General features: G+C 40.7%; 1 protein-coding gene and 1 long non-coding RNA gene across 2 annotated transcripts; one reads left to right on the forward strand and one right to left on the reverse strand.

Annotated features, from left to right (window-relative positions):
- The first annotated feature begins 2664 nt into the window (after positions 1 to 2664).
- Positions 2665 to 4044, forward strand: LOC145794746 (uncharacterized). The gene is made up of 3 exons (XR_014334687.1): positions 2665 to 2798; positions 3236 to 3305; positions 3983 to 4044. It is a non-coding gene; the product is annotated as an uncharacterized LOC145794746 (long non-coding RNA).
- Positions 4045 to 7940: 3896 nt separating this feature from the next.
- LOC145796048 (uncharacterized) lies at positions 7941 to 11602 on the reverse strand. Its single transcript, XM_082881025.1, has 3 exons — positions 11426 to 11602; positions 8762 to 8921; positions 7941 to 8653 (listed from the first exon to the last, which is right to left on the reverse strand). The coding sequence occupies exons 1-3, from the start codon at positions 11600 to 11602 to the stop codon at positions 7941 to 7943; spliced, it is 1050 nt and encodes a 349-aa protein (XP_082737151.1).
- Between the last annotated feature and the right edge of the window lie 11349 nt (positions 11603 to 22951).

Genomic DNA, 22951 nt, shown 5'->3' on the forward strand with positions numbered 1-22951 from the left:
TATTGATGACATTCTTGTGTACTCAAAGAGTAAAGAGCAGCACGAAGAACATCTGAGAATAGTGTTGTAGTTATTAAGGGAGAATAAATTATTTGCTAAATTAAGGAAGTGTGAATTTTGGCTGGAGAGTGTATCATTTTTGAGTCATGTGATATCTAAAGACGAGGTGTCTCTTGACCCCAAGAAAGTGAGGCGGTGGTAGAGTGGAATAGGCCTACTAGTGTCACTGAAATTCGTAGTTTCTTGGGTTTAGCAGGATATTATAGAAGGTTTATTGAGGGATTTTCCCGAATTTCTATGCCTTTGACTCGTTTAACACAAAAAAGGGTTAAATTTGAATGGTCTGATGATTATGAGAAGAGTTTTCAGGATCTAAAGAGTCGATTAGTGTGTGCTCTAGTACTTATAGTTTTGCCCAGAGATGAAGGTTTTACCATCTATAGTGATACATCGAAGATGGGCTTGGGTTGTGTCCTGATGCAGAACGATAAGGTAGTGGAATATGTATCTAGGCAGTTGAAGCCATATGAGCAGATTATCCTACGCATGATTCGGAGTTGGCTACAGTGGTGTTTGCATTGAAAATCTGGAGGCACTAACTGTATGGGGCGAAATGTGAGATATTCACTGATCATAAAAGTCTGAAGTATATTTTCACTCAAAAAGAATTGAATATGAGGCAAAGGCGATGGTTGGAGCTATTAAAGGACTATGATTTGACTATCAATTATCACCCAGGAAAAGCCAATGCAGTGGCCAATGCCTTGAGTAGAAAGACGCCAAGTAATTTAGCTACCTTGATCACTAACCAAAAGAATATCTTGGAGGACTTGCGAAGGTTAAATATCAAGATTAAATGGCATAACCATGGAGTGCAGTTGGCAAACCTTTGAGTTCAACCCACATTGATTGATCGAATTAAAGATGCTCAGGGAAAAGATCCTCAGTTGCAAAAACTTAAGGTTGAAATGGAAATAGGGCTACAGATGGAATTTTGTATGCATAAAGATAGAACCTTGAGATTTGGAGAGAGGTTATGTGTGCCTAATGATTTAGAGCTCAAGAGAGAAATCCCGAGAAAAGCTCACAGTTCAGGGTATACTGTACATCCAGGGAGCACTAAAATGTATAAAGACTTGAAGAGGAACTTTTGGTAGAATAATATGAAGAGGGAAATTGCTCAGTATGTTGCTCAATGTTTGGTATGTCAACAAGTGAAAGTTGAACATCAGAGACCTGCAGGTAAGTTACAACCCCTTCCTATTTCCCGAGTGGGAGTGGGAACATATTACCATGGATTTTGTGACAGGGTTGCCTAGGACCCAAGGTGGTAACAATGCTATTTGGGTTATCGTCGATCGATTGACCAAATCCGCTCACTTTCTAGTTTTTAAGGTAGGGTTCTCCTTAGAGAAGTTTGCAAAATTGTATATCAAGGAGATTGTGAAGTTGCATGGTATTCCGGTGACCATAGTGTCTGATAGAAATAGCAGATTTGTATCTATGTTTTGGAGGAGTTTGCATATAGCTTTGGGCACGAGTTTGAATTTTAGCACTGCCTTTCATCCTCAAACTGATGGACAGTTAGAGAGAACTATTCAAACCTTGGAAGACATGTTGAGGGCCTGTATTAATGATCTTGGAGGTTCTTGGGATGAGCATTTGGCCTTAGTGGAATTCTCTTATAATAATAGTTATCATGCGAGCATTCAGATGGCACCATATGAGGCTTTATATGGACGAAAGTGTAGATCACCTATTTATTGGGATGATGTGGGCGAAAGGAAGTTGTTAGGGCCTGAGATTGTGCAACAAATAGTGGACAAGATCAATCTTATTAGAGAGCGACTTCGCATTGCACAGAGTAGACAGAAAAGTTATGCAGATAACAGGAGACGCGATTTGGTGTTTGGGGTTGGAGACCATATGTTCCTTAAGGTGTCTCCTATGAAAAGAGTAATGAGGTTTGGTGTTCATGGTAAATTGAGTCCTAGATTTATTGGACCACTTGAGGTTTTAGATCAAATGGGAGAGGTAGCTTCCAGACTTGCCCTACCACCTTCACTAGTTAGAGTTCATAATGTCTTCCATGTTTCGATGTTGAGGAAGTATATACCGAATCCCAATCATGTGATTGATTATGCACCATTGCAGAGGATTTGACCTATGAAGAACACCCTGTAAGAATTGTTGATAAGAAGGAGCAGGTTTTGAGGCGTCGAGTCATCCACTACGTTTCGGTTTAAATCACTCGGAAATAGAAGCTACTTGGGAACTTGAGGATGAAATGAGACAAAAGTATCCACAACTTTTTGAGACTACAGGTATGCCAAATTTCGAGGACGAAATTTCTTTTAAGGAGGGAAGGATGTAATACCCAAGTTTTAAATATGATTATTTTATTGGATAGATTAGTAATTAAATTAATTTATATGGGTCATTTATTAATATCAAAGAATTAGTTATGAGATGGCATTATATTTCCTATTACTTAGATGGGTAATTTTGTAACTTTGCGAAATTAGGTTAATAAGCCCACCTATTGTGGCTTTAAGTCTTGGAGAACAAACAAAACAGAGGCTGTGAATTGCTCCATAGGCGGCTAGGGTTTGAGAAGGTAAAAGAAAAAAGAAAAGAAAAAGAGAAGAGAGGCTTGGGCTGCAGAAAGGGTTTGGAAGAGTTGAAGGTGAAGGCAGCAAGCAAGGGTTTGGAAAAGTTTAAAATTAAAGAAAAGAAACCCAAACCAAGGAAGAGGGAGGATTCATAAGAGTGGTGGTTTTGCTTTATTCATCACTTAGGTAAGATTTATTTTATTGTATTCCTATCTATGATTTTAGTGTTAATATATCGATAGATGATTTTATGGGCATATATGATTAAATAGATATATTGATATAGTCTATGTTGGGAGTCTCAATTTTGCTCAATTTTAGAGTGTATTTTGCATCCCATTTGGGTGGTTCATATTTTGAGATTGATATGTGATGGGTTAAGTTTAATGGTGGTGTATTTGTGGGATACACGATTGACTACAAGCAATTACAAATTGTTACGTGTATATAAACAACAATAGAATAATATGGGTTGAGAATTTCCGAAACCGTAATGGCTTTGTTTTGATGCTAAATTGTGGGAGTTCCTAATAGACTATTGGGTTAATTTATTCTATTGCTGTTACAAGAAGAGATGGATGGATGCACATAATAATTGTTTATGCGGTGTAATATTTTATTAGGTTTGTGAGATTGAGGTGGATCTTGGTAAATTGAGATTAGCTTGGAAAATATTATTTTAGCTGTTTGAAGGTAAGTAACCCTCTATCACTGTTGGTTCATTTTTATTCCTATCGAATCGTTTAAAATTATAAATATTTATTTATAGCCTTCCTGTTCTCTTAAAATAAAATATGGGTCAAGTATAAAATAACATCGAATATTATTATGAAAATTATTTGAATATTTGGTGAAACTATTCTGAAAATTGTACTAAACGTTTATTCTAAAAATATCGAATGTTTTATTTAAAAGTTGTGTATTGTTTGAATTTTGAACATCACTCTAGTCTGACTATGATTTGGACCCTAGCCAATGGGGGTTATTTATTGGCACAGAAACTAGTTTCTTTTGGGGCTTTACCACCGGCCTATGTGTGGTTCTGGGCCTTGTCACGGGCTATGTGACCGTAGTCAATAAGACTTGGGTTTTGTGAATCAAATCATCGAACCATCTGAATATCGAACCATCGATTTGAACAACGAATTACTTTGAATTATCTTGTTGGCTTTTCATTTAAAATGTATTGTACATTGTTTATTTTTAGCTATAAAACCACCTTACAAATAATCGTTCATTTATTGAACTATAGAAAAAAAATTATATTTATTGGTTATCGATTTATTTATTTATTTTTGTATACTTGATCCAGCTAGCAGTGATGGTTGGTTATTTACTGGGCTATCTAGCTTACCCTTATTTTTTTTCAGATTCTGAAGAGTAGAGCTGCGCGGGATCTTTTTTTTACATGTGGGAGTGCCGAGAGTAGGACTATGATTTAAGTACTTGGATTATTGTTTTGTTAGTGGATTAAATTAGTGGATTTGGTGGGCATTTTCATATGAGAACTATTTATTTTTATGGATTCAGGCATTATGACAATTAAGGATTTAATTTGAGTATTGTATTTTATGGGTTATGTGATTGGATTCTTAGCCTTGCATGCTCACTTATATGAGTGTGTGGCGTTGTCACAGAGCTTGGGGCGTGACAAAATGTGGATTCTTCAATTGACTTCTTAGTTTGCAGATCCAACAATGCAAAGCCATTGACCCACAAAAACCTTATCACAGACAAGATTAGGGTTTATCTCAGTGAAGAACTCAGTAGTCAGGTTGAACTTTTGGGTAACACTGAAGCATGTGTCACCAATTTCTACCCCATACACTGTGTCACAATTTGGAGCTGCTTGCTGTCCAAACCCAACTGTTCCATCATATATAACAAACCAGCATATTAGTAGAAGAAACATAGGTAATAAACATAACTCTAATTAAAAATAAAAAATAAATTGAAAAAAATATAAAATGCACTAAATATTGCAATGCAATGTCAAAACTTGCATCCAAAAATTCTGCTTTCACTTTTCTCAGAAAAATAGAGATGGCCAGAAGCAAGTTAAACAAGAAGGTTGTTGTCTTGTTTGCCTTAACCATGTTTGTTTAATGTATTTGTTTTCGCCTAAACTTGGCGACTTTCTTTCTTATGGTTCTAGCTTTGTTAAAATGATCATATTTATTGAGAGAAGGTTGTAAAGGGCTGACTAATAAGACAGAAAGCGAAGTTAATTAACCAAGTATGATCATTCGGTGCAATACCAAAAATAAATAAATAAAGTGATGGCCGGCTTCATTGTAAATCATGAGCAATATACAATGAGGGAGTTCAATTTAATAATAGATTTGTTACCCAATGCTAGATTATGTTATGCTTTGTTATCAAACTATACCTAGCTTTTGTTAACAAAGATAGAAAATATGTAGTTCAATATTTAATGTTATTCTAATAGTATTCTCATGAGAGAATGCTAACTGAGTATTGCATGAATTATCCGGGGGAGGTGTTAGACTGAATAGTAATGAAAATCAAATTAATATATGACTTTTTTCTTTAACTGGTAAACCTATTTATTGTGCAATACATATATATATATATATATATATATTTTTGGGGGGGGGGGGACTTTATCTCATCATTCATTGCGAGCTCTCACTTTTCTCTCATCTTAACTAGTAAAGTTTCCTTATGACACTCTGGTTTGCCATTAGTGTTTTGAAATTAATGAAAAATTGTTGTGTTCTCTCTTGTCTTTTTGTCTTTTTTGTGTATGCGTTTACGCACACTCCTAGGGTACTCAGCAATAAGATCTTAAAATATGATACTCCTAGTCACATCAGTGCTTAAATTTCACTATTTATGGGAATTATTTTGACAATGTCATGGTTGGAACTAAAAAATATCATGATTAACATATATGTTTTGTCATGTCACCATAAAACTCCGTTATGTTGCCAAATGTTATTTTCTGGGTGCTTGCACTAGTTTTTTTCACCCCTTCAATTTCAGTAGCAGAAGCAGTGGCCTTTTTCCTGTTTCAAACACTAACTGGCTTCCACTTTTAATCAGCATCAGCTTATCTGTGTTTCCAAAGTTAAAAAATATGGCCTATTTTTCTTGCTTTTTTCTGCAACAAATTATAGAGAATACAGTGTTGTATGACCTATTGTTACCACCATCATAGAAATTGCGTTGTTGGGGTGTATTGAATCTCTTGTTTTCCTAACAAAATAGGTTAACACCTATATGTGATTAAGTCAATGAGTCAATATGACAATATCACAAAGTCTTGTGTCCAACAAATAGACCCAAGCATACAACAATGTCTGCAAATACAAAAAAAAGACATTCAACAATATACAATTAGTTAGGAAGACCCAATTGTGCTTCATCTCAGCAAAGAGTCCCAATGATTCCTCGACATTCCGGGATCGCCAAAAGCTCTCAATCAAATCTGGTTCAAGTCCTCCTCCATACATCTCTTTCAAAATTGCTAAGCACGTATCTAATCTTCTAAGGTAAGGGAAATGCTAACCACTACCTGATGGACGGTGATTAATGTCGGTAAATGTGCAAAAGTGTGTTAAAATATGTGAAAAATGTACAAAAGTATATGTAAAAATATGTGATGTGCATTCAAATTCTAATTTTTTTTTACATTATGTGGATCTGAACCAACGCCCAATTAATGATAGTTAACAAAATGCTTATACAAATAACCAAACCAAACCAAGCCTTAAATCCCATCAAATGGGATCAGTTACATGAATTCTTCTTCTCCACGCGGCTCTATCAAAGGCCATTTCGTTAGTCAAATTAAGTAGATTCATATCTCTATTTACAATGCTAGCCAACGTTAATCTAGGCCTACCCGATCACCTAACAGTTCCATCTACCGTCACTGCATCGCATCTTTTCACTACTGCCTCCATTGGTCTCCGTTAAATATGACGAAACCATCTCAATCAATTCTCTCTCAACTCATACAAATGATAAGAAATTATATCTAGGAAAATTTTGGCCACCTTCATGGAGGCAAACTCGTGAAACATTTCATATGCACTACAAACCGTACCCAAGATCCCAGTAATGCTATATTTAGATGAATGCCGCACTATCATCACTGCATTTTGTGAATTTTTCTAAATAAATTTCTACAATGACAATGATAAAATAAACCAATATAGAATCAAGAGAACGATAGATCCCAATATGGAATTACAAGGGAGGCAAAACCAGGGCCGGCCTTGGGCTAAGGCCAGTGAGGCCTGTGCCTAGGGCCCCAAAAATTAGGCCCAAAAAAAGGCCCCAAATTGATTATCTTGTACTATATCAAAAATTCAAAATGGCCTAATTTTGTTTAATTAATTTAGGCCACTTTAAATGCCTCAAAAGTGCTATTTGGCCTAATTGATAAAAGGCTCTGTTAAAAAATATTTGTAAGTGTTAGTTGTTAGCCTAATTAAAAAAATAAAATATAAAATATATGTATATGTATGTAGGGCCTATTTTTTTTCCTTATCTTTTTATGGCTCAATTATGTGTTTTTAGTTGTTTTTTAAATATTTTAAACAATTTTATTTATTTATTTTGTAGATACATCTAATTTAAATACACTTAAAACCTATAATATTTGTGCTTTTTTATAAAAAAAAAACAAAAAAAAGTTGCCAAATACAAAAAAATATAAAAAAAAATACGAATTGCAAACTTAGATAATTATTTTCAAAAATTCCTCATTTTTATTTTTATGAATATCTAAAAGGCCCGACAAATTATTTCGTCTTAGGTCCCCGAAAACTCAGGGCCAGCCCTGGGCAAAACTAGACACTTCACTATCATTTAGAGAAAGCAAAAAATACTTATCCCACCATTAGAATTTAGATGAACTATGGCTTGCACCAATTATCCTAAATTCCAAAACTAGACTTGAAGAATGAGAAATGAAGAAAACACCTTACTTCCCATATATTATTTCTCTTCATCTGCAAAACTCAAGGCCTGACAAAATTCTTGTTCTGCCTCCTCATCATTGCAAAGAATGATTTCCTTGCAATCAACTCTTCCACTCTCTTAGCTGGTGGTGCTGAATCCCTAGGACTATTATCATTGGTGCACTGAATTGTTCTGAGACATTGAAGCATATCAGGCATTTCAGAAATTTCTTGTGGGGAGTTATCATCTACCAAGTTTCTGTGAACCACTATCTCACTCGAAATTTCCCACCGTTTCTTCACCCGACTCTCAGTACCTTGATTCCCTCCTACTTCCAATAGAAACCCGCGTGATTTTCCATTTTCTGGTAATGACCACTTTCTCATTGCTGAATTCCTAGTAGATTGAACTGTATCTTGATTGTAACGGCTCGCCACAATGCTGCCAAGCTTCAATGGCTTCTTGGCAGGCACTGACTTCTCTCCCTCTTTGAACAGTTTCTTTGGCTTGAATTATCGAAAGAACCCCATCTTCTTTCTTTACGTTTCTCTTCGATCCCGTGATTGTAACTGCTTGTGTTCTAGATATGGTCTTCCTTGATTTGGGACTAACACTGAAACTATTTCTCCTTTCTTTCTCCGCCGTCTCTTCATCAATGTCTTGTAGCTTCCAAAAGCACGATTTTCTTCGATTATGTGTGGACTGAACAGGGGTGATGATTTCTTGCTTACCCAATTGTCGCGACTTGATCTCAATCTCCTCTGGCCCTAAACTAAAACCCCTCCTTTGGAATTTTGATCTAGAACTCATTGATGATTGTTCTTCAATCTTGTTCGCACTATTTGCATTTTCAACACTCTGTTGCTGCCCCATGAACTTGGAAGGCACTACCTTTACGCCGCTTCTTCGCCTTTCTAGCGATTTTAGTTTCTGCTCAGCCTTTTCAAGCCAAAGGTTTTCTAGACTTGAGGACAATAGACCGATTTCCATCTGAATCTCTTCAATCTCCACATCGATCTTCCTTTCATCGCGAACCTCTTCTTCACTTCCATTCCTCGAAATAGCCTTCTCAACTTGACCTTGTTTTAGAAGAAGCTTTTTTGGCTTCCCTATGAGTTCCCAACAACACCATTCTGGCGAAGTGGCTTAACAGAGAAATGCACAGGACTTTGATTTTCTTTACTTGAAAGCGAATCAAGAGACTCCGATCGATTCACAAGAATGGGTTTTATTGGAGACCAAGAAGATATTGTTGCTGTCTTCAGACTCGCCACTGTCGAATGCAGAATTGTTCCATATCTGAAGATCTGATGCGTGGCTTCTGGGTATTGAAGAATACTCGTTCTTCTGTAATGGGTACGGAAATTTTCGAGATGTCTATACTATTATAAAGTGAACAGGAACTTTAGTGTCCTGAAGTTTTACTCTTTTCATGTCATGTGGTAGTATTTTTTATTTTTTAAAAAAATATTTTTTATTTTTTTAAAAAAAATTAAACAAAGAGATGGGGCAAGGCTTGAACCCATGACTATGAGTTTAAGTACGAGGACTCATATTACTTAAGCTAAGTACACATTATAATATTAATTTTATTATTATTTTTTTTTATTCTTACTTATTTAAATTACACACACATCGTGTGTGCCACCCACTAATAGATATATATAGAGAGGATTTGCGTTGTGTTCTTGGATTTTTGGAGGGTTCAGAACAATTAGAGGCAAGGAAAGGCACACAGATGGTTTAATTCGGGAAATTTATGTATTTTGATTTCTATGACCGTTGGGAAGAAATTAAGCCTTCGCCGTCGGATGCCAAAGGGCTCCTCCTGTGGACGCTCCGATCTAATGCTTCGTTTGCTATAGCTGTTAAAATAGAGAATAAATTATAGTTTACCAGATTATAGTTTATAATTTTAATTAAAATTTATTAATTTATTTGGTGTAGCTGTTAGATTATAAATTTAAGTTGCTGATTAATGTTTATTAAATAAGCTGTGAAGTAACTTTTTTAATTAATTTTTATTTTTTTTTATTCACTATTTATCTACATTTCTCATAAAAAATAATAATAATATTTTATAGTCTATTTAGGTCTTTTTCTATTTTTAAAAAAATAAAAAATAAAAAAAATCTAAGTGTATAACCGTAAATTAAAATGTCCACAGTAGAAGCTAATAATCAGAAGCAAAGGATGAACAGCTTCTCAGAATCAACTTTTTTAACTTAAAATAAATTGTTAAAATCAGAAACTATTTAAAATAACTTTTCAAAAGGCAAAAATTATAAGTTGAGTCAGAAAAATCCAAATAAACACCCTCAATATAAGGGCTTATTTGTCAAGCAATGAATAACGCTGTCAAACCATTGAAATTTTCCTCTTCTTTTTTTATTTTTATTTTTTATTTTTTATAACATATATGTGACTCGCATAATTGATTTTAAATAAGTTTTTTTTTTAAATAAATAGGCTGCATCAATTAATTTTAAGATAAATTATATTTTTACATTTTTGTAATTTGGCTTAAATTTACTTTGATTTTTATTGTTCAAATTAGGAAAAAATTACTCATAAATCTCATTTGGGAAAATGTTAGTCCATTTAGTCCTACATATTTTTTTTTATAAACCAATTAGCCCTTTTTATTTGTAGTATGTATTATTGATTTGATTTAGTAATATTAGAGTTTACTTGTTTACCTTTATTTGAGATTTGGTTTTGATGTTTTTTTGGAATTTGAGTGTACGTGGGTAAGGTATGATTTAACATTTTTTTAGAGATTTCGTGGAGTGATTGTGTGGATTGTTGATAATACCTACTTGGTGTTACGTTATTGATGTTATCCTCCCACTAGCTCCCAACAATACTAACATTACAAGAGATCCAAAAAATCATAACGACATTAAATAAAAATAATGCGTCGGTTACATTATTTACATGCATAATATCACATTTGCAATCACTGGTAACCCCCACACTCGTGAAAATATTAACATTACACGAGACTCAACCAATTATACAAACATTAACTAAAACACCATGCATCTGTCATATTACGTATATACACAACATCACATTTGGTGTCACTGGCAACCCCCAAAACCGCGATATTAACTGTGGAGAAGTGGTTTGGAAATACTCTTCTCATCCTGGGGAACGCTAGTGATCCTCTGAAAGTCACCTGAAAAGGAATAAAAACTCCGGTCGGGGGTGCCGGAATTACCACTCCGATGGGCAAGTTAGTTTCAGCACTCAGGGTTACTTGTATTCTAAGTTGAGCACAATAATTCTCACATACCTTTCTTTGACTGTTGTTCCTCTATTTACACTCGTTTCCAGGGCCTCGGGGCCTGGTCCACTTTCCGCTCTCAGACTGCTTATTTATTTGGCCCCATAGTTACTCGGCTTGTTAATTGTAGTCAGCCTCCTAATCGTGCAAGTTAGAGCTGAACAAATGTCCATCCTTCGAAGCGTACGCTTCTGACTCTGCCCTTTTTTCGGCTCCCACAATTGCCCCCCAAACTCCCCATTAACGGCAGTTAATTGGTGTGTTTGGTTTCGAATTTGAAAAGTCAATAGAAACATAAATTAGGCGGCTTCACCTATCCCAACGTGTATGTCAGAACACAGGCATTTCGGTCATCATTATACGTTCCCGCCTCATTCGTGCATCTTTTGTATTTATTTCGATTTGAAACTCTAGTCTCTTCGAATGCATACTTTTTGAATATTAGGGCCTCCTGGATTGCCAGTCGGAATTCCTCCTCTACCTCGCGTCTTCTGCAACTTATTCCCGTCTCTCCGTGTCTCCTTTGCCTCTCGTAAGTTTTTTTCTCCTCTTTGTAATCCTATTTTCTGTGTTCATTTTTTATTTAGAATACCCGAATCTTTACTAGAATAGCTAAGCATTTGAAAGACTTCCTTTCTGAGAGTCGTATCTCTGGGTTCCGGAGACATTTCTCTATCCCTGATGATGTCCATATATCTCTAGTGACAGACAATACCCTTGATATGGAGAGGGATGACCAAAATACCATCATCTTTTCTCTTCTATCCATTACGGAGGGCGGGGTTCGCTTTCCCTTGCATCCATTTCTTAGGGCCGTCCTCCGCCATTGGGGTCTAATTTCTTTCGAATCATAATGGGAATCGTAGAACTGAACCGGCGCCTTAGGATCAACCTCGACATTCCGGCTATTCGGCACTGCTACACTCTGGCCAAATCCTCCGGTCGGCTCGGGCGCTACTTTCTCAGGGCCAAGGACACCGACCATCACTTGGTAACCATGCTTGCCAGTTCTGGCAAACTAGTTGACGATGTCATGGACAATGTCCGCGGCAACTGAGAATTCAGCGAGGGCGAAGATCGCCTAGACCCTATTCCCAGAAAGAGGGGTGAACCAGGTGGCCGAATAACTCCTTATGTTTGTTGATCTTTCTTTTACTCGACTTTCTCTTCAAGTCTAATCCTTCATTTTTGAAGGCAGTAAGTTGAAGAAGATTCAGACTTCGGCTGACGACGCAATCCTTGCGGAGATTAAGACTGCACTCAAGTATTTTGGCCGTCCAAACGTACAAAAGCAAGGGAGAGCCGCCGATATACTTCTACGGTACGAGCCTACTTATACTACGTTCTCGGCTTCGGACAACATCCCGATCCCATCCTGCGAACACCACCTTACGGCTCTTATCTTCCCCAACTTCAAGACCTTCAGACAAATTGGTTTCAAAGCTTCTGATTCGGAGCAAGACGCAGAGACGGTGGTCGAGGTAGTTGCCGAACCAACGAGAGAGTTTGCTGCAGAGGTTGAAGAGGTCAAAGAGGCTCTAAACTCGGCGTTTGAGGCAGCCAGTCTTAACCAGCCTGACTCACCGTCCACTTCGGGTCGGGCGGAGTTTTCTTTCGAAGATATTTTTACAGATTCGGGAGATCTACCCGGCGATTTTTCTGAAGGCATGGCTGCGGAAAATCTAACGCAGATGGCGCGAAAGAGAAATACCGAATGCATAGCCGCGCGACGGAAAACCGAGGCCAGCCATTCTGGGCCTGCCCCAATTGAATCTTCATAACCTGTTATGGTAAAAGAGACGGCTCAAGTTGCTTTGGCCGAGTCGGATAAGGTGGCCGAACAGCAGATCCCAAAAGAAACGCCAATTCAAGAAGAGCGGGGCGAAAAACGTACCGCCGAGGGAGAGGCCAGCTCAGAAGAGAGCCTTGCTGACAAACGGCCTCGTCTAGAGGAATCGGATGTGGTTGTTCCTTTCGTTATTCAACCGAAGATCAAAAACATGCCGATCTCCTCTGACGTGTCTGCCTTGAAGGATCCAGCTGTAGTGTTGAGCTTGGCCGCCTCAACTTCGTTGCCGGCTGACAAGGCCACCTTTCGAGCAGAGCCGGATTTGGTAGCTATAGCGTTAGCTGCCCAGTCGGCCCTTCTGGTATGTGACTTGATCTTTTTTACTCCTTGTTTGGTTTGGTTTGCATACGATATTTCTTGGTTTGTGATGATCTTGACTCCTTGTTTTGCAGACGATTGGAAGGATAGCCGAACTAGGCCGCCGCCAGCACGAAGCCATTGAAAGAATTGGCCGCCTAAAGTCGAAAGCTGAAGGTGAGAGAAGCAGGGCCAAGTTTGAGGTGATGAGAGCCGCAATGGAAAGTGCTCGAGCCGAAGTTGAGAAGGAGATGGTTCAGACTGCTGACCGGCTCAGATCCGATGCCGAGGAGAGGGCAAACGCGAGCGAGGAATCACTCAAGTTAGCCAAAGAGGCGCTTGCTTACGTGGAGGCTGAGTTGGAAGAGTTGAGGAAGGCCAAGGAAAAAGCCGACTCTGAGGCTTCTGCGGCGCTCAAGGCTGGAAAAAGCGCTGCTCTTAAGGACTATGTAGAAGAAGTCCCTAAATTTGAGAATCGGGGATTCAAACATGGGTGGCTCAAAGCCCTTGCTGCCCCTGGAATTACATTAGCCATGCCAATTCCATACGAGCAAGTGGGCATTGAGCCACTTGAGCCTGATTCCGAGGATTGATTTGGGAGACACTAGTTTTATTAAATATTTTCAATTTCAATGTATGTTTTTGTCTAGTAGATTTTCATCATTTTTTGATTTTCATATGTAAAATGTCCGCTGCTAGCGCCCAATTTATAAATGAAAATTTAATATTGTACTCAAGTTACTGCTTATATTGTTTGTTGTATAAGTACATAATTAGGAGAATCAGCAATTAGAACAAAATGTCATGATTACGTGAGACGACAAACTTAGAAACCGATTAAATTTATGGATCAGATTTAATCAACAAAATGAATTCATGAGGTGCAAAATAACACGAACTTATGAATTTTGTACTGATGAATCGATTCGTAGAACGGCTGGGGCACTCAAGCCGAATAGATTGATGAATCTGCCCTTGCCCTAGCTGATTCACGAATATTAAACGCCGAATAACACGTTATGAATCTTGTACTTAAGAACATTAAACGTATCAATCTTGTATTGATGAATCGATTCGTGGAATGGCTGGGGCACTCAAGCCGACTAGATTCACGAACACTAAATGCCGAATAACAGCGGCTGACGGGGCGATCGGGGTATATGACTCAGTCGGCGCCGGGCTGTTAATATTTCAATATTAATGAGATTGCCTTGGAGGTGCTGTCCACGTAGGGAATAAATGGGCGTATACTTTGTGAACAAGGGTCCTATTTATATGCTCAGTCAGCAACTCAGTCCAGCCCTTTCAGGAAGATTAAACAAGTACGAATGTCACAAAGACTTTTCTTCAACAGCAGAGGCAAAGCGAAGACTCTAGCTGATCTGGGAGGAGCCATGAATCGAAGTGGTGATCCGTCACGCACGGGGAGTAGGACTTCGAGGGATCAAGAGAGACACCAATCTTCTCGTCGTCGAAGTAGGTCGCCCAGAAGGGATAATCAGCCTTAGGGCAAAGCTCCTCAACCCAGTTTTGGAAGGGAATCTGACGCGATTCTGTGCCCATTGAGTTTTGCGGCCTTCGTGGGGAATAGACCAATGACAGAGGCGGACTCGATCGTTCGAGATCCAAACGTGGTAGTCGAGTTCGCCCGATAGATTTTTTCACCCGAAGTCCAGCAGTCGATGGTAAGTCAACAAGACTTCGAAGTGTTTCGCGAAGGCGTTCACGGGGCGGTGAAGGGGCTGTACACAGCTTATGAAAGCGGCATGCGTCTCCGCGCCACTCGGCGTGATATAGAGCAAAGAGATGAACGCATCCGGAAGTTAGAAGCTCGTGCGGAGAAAGCCGAGCGTGAGCTAAGAAAAATCAGGTCTGCCGAGTCTTAATCAGCTAGCCAACCCAATCCGGTTATGGAAGAGAGGGTGACTCAAAGGCTGATAAGTGATGCTATTGCCGATCGAAACACGGCTAGTATGTTCACGATTGGGACTGCGAGGGCCGCGGCCTATGAAAAAGGTTTTCATGACGGTCGAAAGATTGGAATTCAGAAAACCATGGAGAAACTCGCCGAAGAGGTTTGCCGATGTGAAAATCGCGGTTTTAAGCACGGTTGGATCAAGGCATCTCAAGCCGCGGAAGTTCTCCGAGCGTCAGGCATTGATTCGACATCGCCACTCTACCGACGAAAGCATTTTCCGTTTTCCGCCTTTGAGGTTGAGCAGAGTGAAGATGAGGGCGACGCCGTATAAAAATATTCATTGTAATGCTTAAACGTAGATCACGTTCAAAACTATGTAATCATCGCCTGATTGAATAAAATGTTTGTATGTGTTTACATGTGTTTTATTGTAACTTTCATAACTTTCATTATGACTTTCATTCGGCACACACGTGTTTGCATGTGTTTTATTGTATAAACATCATTCTGAATGTTTATATGTTTCGAAGTATAAAAGGGTTTTGCCAGCTCGAAATGAGAGGATTCTACATTAAGTATTCAATTGGCATCATTATGTTACGCATAGCCCGAAAATCCACGAAGGACGCTCTGAATCCGACGGATTATTTAGCCGATAGGGCTCCGAATCCGGAGGCTTAATCGACCCAAGGACGTCATGCGCCGATGGGGTTCTGAATCTGGAGACTTATTTTGGCCAATTGTGATATCCACGAAGGGCGCTCCGAATCCGGAGACTTATTTGGCCAATCGTGATATCCACGAAGGGCGCTCCGAATTCGGAGGCTTTAATCGGCCCAAGGACGTCGTGCGCCGATGGGGCTCCGAATCCGGAGACTTATTTGGCCAATTGTGATATCTACGAAGGGCGCTCCGAATCCAGAGACTTTTATTGGCCCAAGAACATCGTGCGTCGATGGGGCTCTGAATCCGGAGACTTATTTGGTCAATCGTGATATCCACGAAGGGCGCTCCGAATCCGGAGGCTTTTATCGGCCCAAAGACGTTGTGCACCGATGGGGCTCCGAATCCGGAGACTTTATTTGGCCAATCGTGATATCCACGAAGGGCGCTCCGAATCCAGAGGCTTTTATTAGAACACCCTTGAACTCGATTTTGAAGTGAGTAAGTAGCGATCTTTGTATTACAGAAATTGAGATGTACATGGCGAACCGTTCAGAACAAGTGTCATGCCCCACAAGTCGGGTCAATGATAAAATTTACGTAAATATGTGGAATTCCAAGGCCGTGGCAGACTCCTCCCTGACATGTCTTTGAGTCTATATACCCCTACTCCTGCGATCGAATCAATTTGATAGGGGTCGTTCCAGTTAGGACCCAATTTTCCATCAGCCGGTTTCGTGGCAGCTGGAAGTACCTTCTTCAGGACCAACTCTCCTGGTGTGTAGCGGCGCAGCTGAACATGTTGATTATATGACTTGGCAAGCTGCAGTTGGTACCGCGCCATCGACGCAAGGGCACGGTCTCTTCGTTCTTCGATTAGAATCAAATCCGGTGCCAGCATCATGTCGTTTCGGCCCATATTAAAAACTTGAGATTTCAGGGTTGGGTGGCCGATCTCTAAGGGTATGATCGCCTGGGTTCCAAAGCACAGAGCGAACGGCGTTTCTCCAGTAAATTGCCTCGGCGTAGTTCAATGAGCCCACAGTACACTCGGCAATTCTTCGACCCATTTGCCTTTAGCTTTCTCCAGCCTCTTCTTGATGCCGTCCAAGATGGATTTATTAGAGGCTTCGGCTTGACCATTGCTTTGTGGGTAAGCCGGCGTAGAAAAGTAAGGTCGGATACGATATTTGCTGCACAGTTCTCGGTGGACGCCACAATCAAACTGGGTGCCGTTGTCTGAGATAAGGGCTCTTGGAATACCGAATCGCATTATGATATTTCTCCACACAAAGCGCTTGACATCAGAATCTCGAATGTGCGTTAATGCCTTCGCTTCGACCCATTTTGTAAAGTAGTCTGTGGCAACGATCAAATATCGTTTGTTCCCTGAGGCCCTCGGCAACGGTCCTATGATATCAAGCCGCCACTGGACAAACGACCACGGGCTGGTGATAGAGCTCAACTCTTCAGCAGGAAGATGGGTTAATGGGGAGAACTTCTGGCACTGTTCACATTTTTTCACATAGCATTCAGCATCAGATCTCATTGTCGGCCAATAATACCCTTGTGGTATAGCTCTATGGGCCATAGAGCGTCCGCCAGAATGGGCACCACAATTGCCCTCATGTATTTTAGCAAGAAGCTCTTCGACTTTGTCAGGGTGCACACATTCCAAATATGGACCAGAGAGGGATTTTTTATAAAGCCTTCCTTGCAGATTCAAGTAGTATCGTGGGGCTTTGTTTCGCAGCTTGTGCGCTTCTTTCTTGTCCTCTGGGAGCTATTCGAAAGACAGAAATACAGCAATGAGATCCATCTAACTCGGTTCAAATTCTATAACATTGACCTGCACTTCCTCCGAAGGGCCGATGCTCGGTTCTGGGATAAAACCTACTTCGATAGTCCGTTTAATCTATGAATTAATGGCGGAGGCTAGGCAAGTAAGGGCATCTACATGTGTTTTCTGATCACGTGTTATCTGGTTCAATTCATGATTGTCAAATTTTGCAAGCAAGGAGTTGGCCATTTTCATGTAAGCTGTCATACGATCGTTTCTTGCCGCGTACACCCCCTTGAGCTGATTGATCACCAGTTTTGAATCGTAAAATACAAGAAAACACCGAGCACCCAGAAGATGTGCATTCCACAAACCGGCTAGTAGGGCTTCGTATTCGGCCTCATTATTTGATGCTTCGAAGCCGAGCTTGACGGCCTGCTCAATTATTGCGCCGTCGGGAGCCATGATTACAACTCCGGCTCCGGTGCCCCGCTGATTGGATGATCCATCACAGTACAACTGCCAAATGTCCCTAACATAAATTCTTCAATTCGGCTTCGGTCGAATCTCATCGGACTTAAAATCGGCAAGACCCCCAGTGAATTCGACAACAAAGTCGGCAAGCACTTGTCCCTTGATTAAGGTTCTAAGTAAGAACTGAATGTTGTATTGGCCGAGTTCAAGTGCCCACTTTGAAACACGTCCTGATGCTTCTGCACTTCGTAATACTGATCGGAGAAGATAATCTATTAGCACCCTGTAGACACCCCATTTTTGACCGTCCTCAAGACTTGGACGTCACCGTTTGAACACTCGGTGATTATCCATGTTTGTGTTCGTTTGGAGTTCCCGGAGGTCTCGGCTCGCGCGCCTTGCCTCAGGATCTCCGAACTTGACCGTTTAGTGTCTGGTTTTGCACCAAACACTTGTGTTTTGCCTTGGAAGGGCAGGGTAGGGCTTGTGGACCATTCCTACCCATCACCGGCAGTGGCTAGAGGCCACCGGCTGGTTTTTGCTGCTACCGGCAATGTATATTGCCGGCCGGCACTATTTGTTGCCGGTTAGCACTTTTTAGTGCCGGCCGGCACTCTTTTTGGCCAAGATGGCATTTTTGGCCGGTCGATTACTGTGCATCTGCTTTTGCAGATATTTTAAGACAGCTGTCTTGCTTTTGCTCCCCTCCATACACGTGTATGGAGGGATCTCCCTCTTGTGAAGCTTGTCTTGTAAGCTTTACAAGACAAGAAGTGCCATATAGAGAGAGAGAGGTCTCTTGGCTTGAGAGGTTAGAGACTTAAGATATTTTTGAGAGCTAGACAGCCATTGTTAAGCTCTGGTTTTAGGGTTTGAGTTAGATACACATCCTATATCTCTTTCCCTCTCTTTTGTGCTCTAGGTGTTTTGTGTCTTACTATTGCACACAAACACCTAGTGTTTCACCTTCCTCTTGGAACTGAGATTCTAAGGGACTAGTTTTGAAGTTTTGGTGTTAGATCCAAGCTAAGGAAGGCCATTGGAGCACCATTTGTGAAGGGGTCATCAAGAGTAAGAAACTAACACCTTTATTCCCCATTTTTGCACCTTGTTTATACATATCTTAAATTCGTTTTTGAGCTTAGTGTATAACACAAAAAAGTTCTGTTTTTTAGTCCTCTTGATTGTTTGTTAAGAGTGTTTTGTGGTTTGGGTAAGTTTGAACACCCTTAGGCCTTAAAAGGCCTCATTTTGTGCCCTTTTGTGCTAGCTCCGGGATTTTGGTGTTGGGGTCTCTTCACCACTAAAATCTTGAGGGATTTCAGGGGTGAAGATGATGCCTTGAAGTCCCAAAAAGGAGAGGGCCACCCCCTCTCCTTGTTGTCCTTGAAAAGGGCATGTTTTGGTCTCTAAAGGGAGCCTATGCTTGAGTGTGTGTTGAGCATGTTTAGGCTGTTTTTCATGCTTATATATCCATAATATAACATGATTTTAAATTGGTTTTGGTACTCCATGCATGCTTAGCATAGTTGCCTTGTAATGCCTTGTTATGCCTTAACATGTCTTAGGTTGTTAGCCTTTGTTGGAGCATGTTTTAGGCTTAGTCTTGTGAAGATTTTGTGCATGTTTTGCCATGTTCTAGGTCTATCCTAGGTTGTTTGGGTCGAATTTGGCATGCATCATATAGCTCCTTTGTATTTAGGCTTGTTGGCCTTGAGCATATGAATGTATAGCATGGCATCTTTGCATTGTTTTGGTGATTTGGGGCCACCCTATAAGCTATTTCAGTCCCATTTTCATGCTTGCTTGATTGCCTTACATGCCCCTTTGATGCTTTGGAAGCATGTGTTGCATGCTCCATGTTTTGACCATTTGTGCACGCCTTTGTTTTTGAGCCATTTAGATGCCATCTAAGTGGTCTTTTGGGCCTTATGTTATGTGCTAAAATTCTGTTTTTAGTCATTTAGTCCATGCCATGTTTGGTCTTACTAAGTGTAGTTCAATGCCCCATTGGTTTGCTTTGAACACTTGGACTATTTGTTGCATGTTTGGCTTGATTTTGTTGCTTGGTTTGGCACCATCCTAACATGCATTTTTAGAGCCCATGTTGCATGCTAATTGTCCATGAAATCCCTTTGCGAGTGTGCTTGAATGTTGCTTGCTTAATGATTGAGGTTTGGACCATAACATGTGTATGTGTGCATGTGTGTTTAGCCTCCATTTTTGGGCATTTTGGCTACTGTTTTGGGCCTTATTAGAGCTGCCCAAGTCTTGTATAAGTCCATCTTTATATCCATTTGCATGGTCCCATGTTTGCTTGTATGCTTGCATAAGTTTGTTGTCATGCCATGTTGCATCCTTAGCTTGCATGCCTAGGTTGCATTGCATCTTGCATGCATGCCTTGTTCCTTGACTTGATGATAGGAATTGGGCCTTGTTTGATTTGATTCGGTTTGCATTTCATTTGACATGAAAGTTGCATACTTGATCCCTTGGGCCATCATGCATGGAAATGCGTAATTAGTGGTCCGAGGATCGAGACACATGCCCCTTTGAGTCACAAACATGATAAGGGACATGGTTGGTGCATATATGCCTTGAATTATGCTGCCATGCTTTGCCTTGCCCTCTGTTGCTGTCATTTGCAGATTCTGTAGGAACACTCTGCCGACCGGCAGTGTAAGGTGCCGACCGGCAACAATTCCTCTGCCGACAGCTTCATTTTGTGCCGATGGCCACACACCACTGCCGGTGGTAATTCCACTCAGCCGGTGGCACTCCCCAGTGTCCAGGGATGCAGTCCTGAGGTTTTGACAGCCTCCAGAGGAGTGAAGGAAGGAAAACAGAGGCAGCCTATGCATGGAGGCGCGTTTCCCGAGGCGTCTTTCCTGTTTTCTTAGTTTTAGTTCATTTGCTTAGTTGATTAGGCAATTTGTAATTATTAATTAGCTTGCGTAGTTAATTAATTTGTAATATTTATTTGGTCCCTCCGAGTGAGGGTAAATCTGTAATAAGTGTGCGTGAGTGTGTGTATGTCTTCCAACCTCACGTCTTTCTTCCCTTTTATTTACCTACTTATGATGGTAGATTAGGGCATGTTTAATTTAGCATACCTTATGCTATGCATGTGTGCGTCCATGCATTTGTACTGCATGCATTAGGCTCGGTACATCACGCTAACTGCATTTGTACTTCAATTCAAAAATTGAATATGTGATAGTTGATCGCATTTCATATGCCATGCTTAGGTTAGCCGAGCCTATCTAATTGCATCCTGTATGTGTTGCATTAGGCAATTTAACATGAACTAGGGCACGCATGTTTTGCTAACTAGTTTACTGTTTTGGCACGGAGTACAATGTAAGTATTTTCGCTTTAGCATCTCGCATGCGTGTGAATGTTAACATGACAGTATGTTTGCCATGTGGCTAGATGCTTATGTGATAAAATGTTTTGAAATGCCTGTGGGTGAAGGTTGGATTGTTTGAGTTGGAAAAACTCATTGAAATCCGTGTTTTAGCCTACTTGCGAGTAGCAAATTCCAAAGCATTTTCAAAACAAACGGATATGCAATGTTTCTTTCCAAATTAGGCAATCTAGTCTATACTTGTTTGCTGCGCTCATAACATAGTAATTCTAGGCTAATAATTGGAATAAGAACACATATTGTTTTCAAAATCGGATATCATGGTTAGTAGAGGCCGGTCTTCGGACCGGGAGAGAGGGGGTGCTCATAGCTGACCTTCCCCGATCGTACCCAAGCTCCCGAGCCGAGACAACTCCGGTGATGACGGACATGTGGCCTTCGGCACCGAGTCAGGGTTTCCTAAATTTCCCCATTTTAAAAATATTTAGGTGGCGACTCTGTATCTGGCAAAGCAGTCCATGTTTGGCACTACTTTTTCAAAAATCTGTTTCTCAAAACGATTTGCCAGATTTGGACTCTTTGGTTCAGATTAAAAACCGCGACAACAAAAATCGCGAGTCCGAACTGTAGCAGCAGCGAGGTCCCCCTCCGCGGGCGCGTGCTACACACCCCAATGCTATGTCCCTGGAAGTAATGCATCAGTTTTCTTACTGCCATAACTAGGGCTAGGACAAGTTTTTCCAGCAGAAGGTAGCGTGTTTCGGCGTCAACCATTGCCTTGCTCACATAATACACTGGCCGCTGCTCCCCCAGCTCTTCCTTTATCAGTACGGCACTAACGGCCCTGTCGGAAATTGCCAGATACAAAATGAGCAGGTCACCAGCAGCAGGTGTTGTCAAGAGTGGTATTGAGCGGAGGTAGGTCTTGAGGTCGTTGAAAGCAACTTCGCATTCGGTGGTCCATTCAAAAGCCTTGCCTTGCCGTAATGTATGAAAGAATTGTCGGTAGCGATTTGTGGACCGACTGATGAACCTGTTCAGTGCGGCGGCCACCCCCATTAACTTCTGAACTTCCTTGACCAATCGAGAGGAGCCGAGTTCTAAGATTGCTGTGATTTGCCTTGAGTTGGCTTCGATTCCTCGGTGGTTGACAATGTACCCCAAGAATTTTCCAGAGCCGATCCCAAACACACATTTGAAAACATTCAGCTTCATTTTGTATTTGCGTAACATGTCGAACGTCTCTTCTAGATCGGCTAGATGGGTTTGCTCTTCTCTGGATTTGACCACCATGTCATCAATGTACACTTCCATAATGCGGCCGAGTTGCTCCTTGAACATAGCCGCGACCAGTCTTTGGTAAGTTGCCCCTGCATTCTTCAGCCCAAAAGGCATAACCTTATAGCAGTAGGTTCTTCTTGGGGTGAGGAATGCAGTTTTTTCTTGGTCCTCAGGATGCATGACGATCTGATGGTAGCCTCTGTAAGCATCAAGGAAGCTCATACGCTGATGGTGTGCCGTCGCATCTATAAGTTGGTCAATTCTGGGTAGGGAAAAATAATCCTTGGGGCAAGCTTTGTTCAGGTCCGTGAAATTGACGCACACTCGCCAAGTCCCGTTTTTCTTTTTCACCACCACTGTATTAGAGAGCCATGTAGGGTAGGTCACTTCCCTGATTGCCCCGGCTTCAAGCAGCCTGTCAACCTCCTCAATAACGGCGGCAGTGTGCTCTGCGGCTGACCACCGGCTTTTTTGAATGATCGGCTTGCA

The sequence above is a fragment of the Camellia sinensis genome, chromosome 7 (assembly GCF_055761805.1).
Source record: "Camellia sinensis isolate YWXY chromosome 7, ASM5576180v1, whole genome shotgun sequence".
Lineage (NCBI taxonomy): Eukaryota > Viridiplantae > Streptophyta > Magnoliopsida > Ericales > Theaceae > Camellia > Camellia sinensis.

What these genes read in the sequence shown, in the direction of transcription:
- LOC145796048 (XM_082881025.1), bottom strand. Translation starts at nt 11,602, where the DNA reads ATGGATAGAAGAGAAAAGATGATGGTATTTTGGTCATCCCTCTCCATA. An exon ending in CTATTCTAGTAAAGATTCGG is followed by an intron (nt 8,922 to 11,425) that starts GTATTCTAAATA and finishes ATAATAGTATAG; the next exon opens with ACATCTCGAAAATTTCCGTA. An exon ending in CTCCAATAAAACCCATTCTT is followed by an intron (nt 8,654 to 8,761) that starts GTGAATCGATCG and finishes GGGAACTCATAG; the next exon opens with GGAAGCCAAAAAAGCTTCTT.